General features: G+C 42.8%; 1 protein-coding gene across 1 annotated transcript; it reads left to right on the top strand.

Annotated features, from left to right (window-relative positions):
* Positions 1 to 244: 244 nt before the first annotated feature.
* On the top strand, positions 245 to 1,240 carry LOC105536731 (olfactory receptor 6S1). The gene has a single exon (XM_011976186.1). The coding sequence runs from the start codon at positions 245 to 247 to the stop codon at positions 1,238 to 1,240; it is 996 nt and encodes a 331-aa protein (XP_011831576.1).
* The last annotated feature ends 1,334 nt before the right edge of the window (positions 1,241 to 2,574 follow it).

Below are 2,574 nucleotides of genomic sequence, written 5' to 3'. Positions count from 1 at the left end.
ATTGAGGAGATGGAGGCCCCTGGCATTTTCATACCTAAGTTTTGTTACCCTTTAGAGAAAATCTTCTCCAGTGCTAAAATCAATCAGATGATGACCTGAAGTGCTTCAGATCTTAACAGGAACTGCAATTGGAAAAACTGGGGATATGTGTCCCACACCATGATAAAGTAAGTTTCAGGATTGTAAGCAGAGGACCTGTTCTTACCAGGACCATGTTTTTGTTGTTGCACAGGTGGAAAAGATAATGACTCCTGATGGGAACCAGAGTAGTGATGCAACAGAGTTCGTCCTGGCAGGGTTCCCACATCTCAACAACGCAAAAGTGGAATTATTTTCTGTCTTCCTTCTTGTCTATCTCCTGATTCTGACAGGCAATGTGTTGATTGTGGGGGTGGTAAGGGCTGATACTCGGCTACAGACCCCCATGTACTTCTTTCTGGGTAACCTGTCCTGCCTAGAGATTCTGCTCACTTCCGTCATCATTCCAAAGATGCTGAGCGATTTCCTCTCAAGGCAACACACTATTTCCTTTGCTGCGTGTATCACCCAATTCTATTTCTACTTCTTTCTCGGGGCCTCTGAGTTCTTACTGTTGGCTGTCATGTCTGTGGATCGCTACCTAGCCATCTGTCATCCTCTGCGCTACCCCTTGCTCATGAGTGGGGCTGTGTGCATTCGTGTGGCCTTGGCCTGCTGGGTGGGGGGACTCGTCCCTGTGCTTGGTCCCACAGTGGCTGTGGCCTTGCTTCCTTTCTGTAAGCAGGGTGCTGTGGTGCAGCACTTCTTCTGTGACAGTGGCCCACTGTTACGCCTGGCATGCACCAACACCAAGAAGCTGGAGGAGACTGACTTTGTCCTGGCCTCCCTTGTCATTGTATCTTCCTTGCTGATTACCGCTGTGTCCTACGGCCTCATTGTCCTGGCTGTCCTGAGTATCCCCTCTGCTTCAGGCCGTCAGAAGGCCTTCTCTACCTGTACCTCCCACTTGATAGTGGTGACCCTCTTCTACGGAAGTGCCATTTTTCTCTATGTGAGGCCATCGCAGAGTGGTTCGGTGGACACTAACTGGGCAGTGACAGTAATAACGACATTTGTGACACCACTGCTGAATCCATTCATCTATGCCTTACGTAATGAGCAAGTCAAGGAATCTTTGAAGGACATGTTTAGGAAGGTAGTGGCAGACTTTTTAATGAATCTTTTACTTGATAACTGTCTCAATGAGAAAGCAGTAAGGTGAGAGTGAAGAGACTGGTAACTAGTCTATTTTTTTTTTTTTTTTTTTTTTTTTGAGAGTAAGTCTCACTCTGTCGCCCAGACTGGAGTGCAGTGGCACGATCTTGGCTCACTGCAACCTCCACCTCCTGGGTTCAAGCAATTCTCCTGCCTCAGTCTCCTGAGTAGCTGGGATTACAGGTGCCCACCACCACACCTGGCTAATTTTTGTATTTTTAGTAGAGACAGGGTTTCGCTCGATGGCCAGGCTAGTCTGAAACTCCTGGCCTCAAGTGATGCACCCACCTCAGCCTCCCAAAGTGCTGGGATTACAGGTGTGAGCCACCATGCCTGGTCTTGTTGGCATTTTTAAAAATCATATTTTGAAATCCAGACATTCTCATTATCATGCTCCTTTCCATCATCATTATGGACATCACCAAAAGACTGAATTCTAGAACTACTAATGAATTCCCAGGTCATCAATTCACACTTCTCTTTCAGGCAAAATTTCTTGATCCTAGATCATACCTAATAATAATAATGCTTGTTATTATTATTATTATTATTGATATATCGTGATCAATATCATCAACACTTCCTAAGACCTTCCAACCTGTGAGTCTTAACCTAAGAGTCGATGATCATGTAGGGAATCTAAGGATGGGTTTCAGAAAATGTATATGCCTGATAGGTATCTAAATTTTATGTGCTTGAATATATATGCATTTGTCTGAGAAGAGGAATCATAGCTTTAATTCAACATTTAAATCCATGTGTGCACTCTCTTCAAAAGCTAGAAACTGATTGAGAGTCTAAGTAGAGCCTTCCAACTGTTTATGCAAATCAAGAATTTTAAGAAAAACTTCCTTACAGATATAAAATGAAGTAAAAATAGATTATCTGTATATTTTTGTGTATACTTTTTAGAAAAATTTACATTTACTACTAGAGGAAACAGAGGTGAAGCAAATTTAATAAAGGGACTTAATTACTTCTCTGTGGTAATTCCAGGTGCCTTTGGAAAAGCAGATCAATGAGGGGTTTCTTGAATATAGCATTTACTGTATTCTTCTGGTGTGCACTTTATTACAGTGATAAAGACATCTCCACTCGTTTTCTCATTGGATTATGTTTCATTCATTTGTTCATCTTTTTACATTCTTGTATCTGTTGTGTTAAATCTTCTTTTGTTTTTAGTAAAATCAAGATTGGAAAAAGGAGCTTTCATATTAAAGAGTTAAGAATGCCACATAGGCTGGACGCGGTGGCTCACGCCTGTAATCCTAGCACTTTGGAAGGCCGAGACGGGTGGATCATCTGAGATCAGGAGTTCGTAGACCAGTCTGGCCAACATGG

The sequence above is a fragment of the Mandrillus leucophaeus genome, unplaced genomic scaffold (assembly GCF_000951045.1).
Source record: "Mandrillus leucophaeus isolate KB7577 unplaced genomic scaffold, Mleu.le_1.0 Scaffold163, whole genome shotgun sequence".
NCBI classification, from domain to species: domain Eukaryota; kingdom Metazoa; phylum Chordata; class Mammalia; order Primates; family Cercopithecidae; genus Mandrillus; species Mandrillus leucophaeus.
The sequence above is the reverse complement of the archived record's forward strand: the minus strand, read 5'-3'. Positions and strand labels throughout refer to the sequence as shown.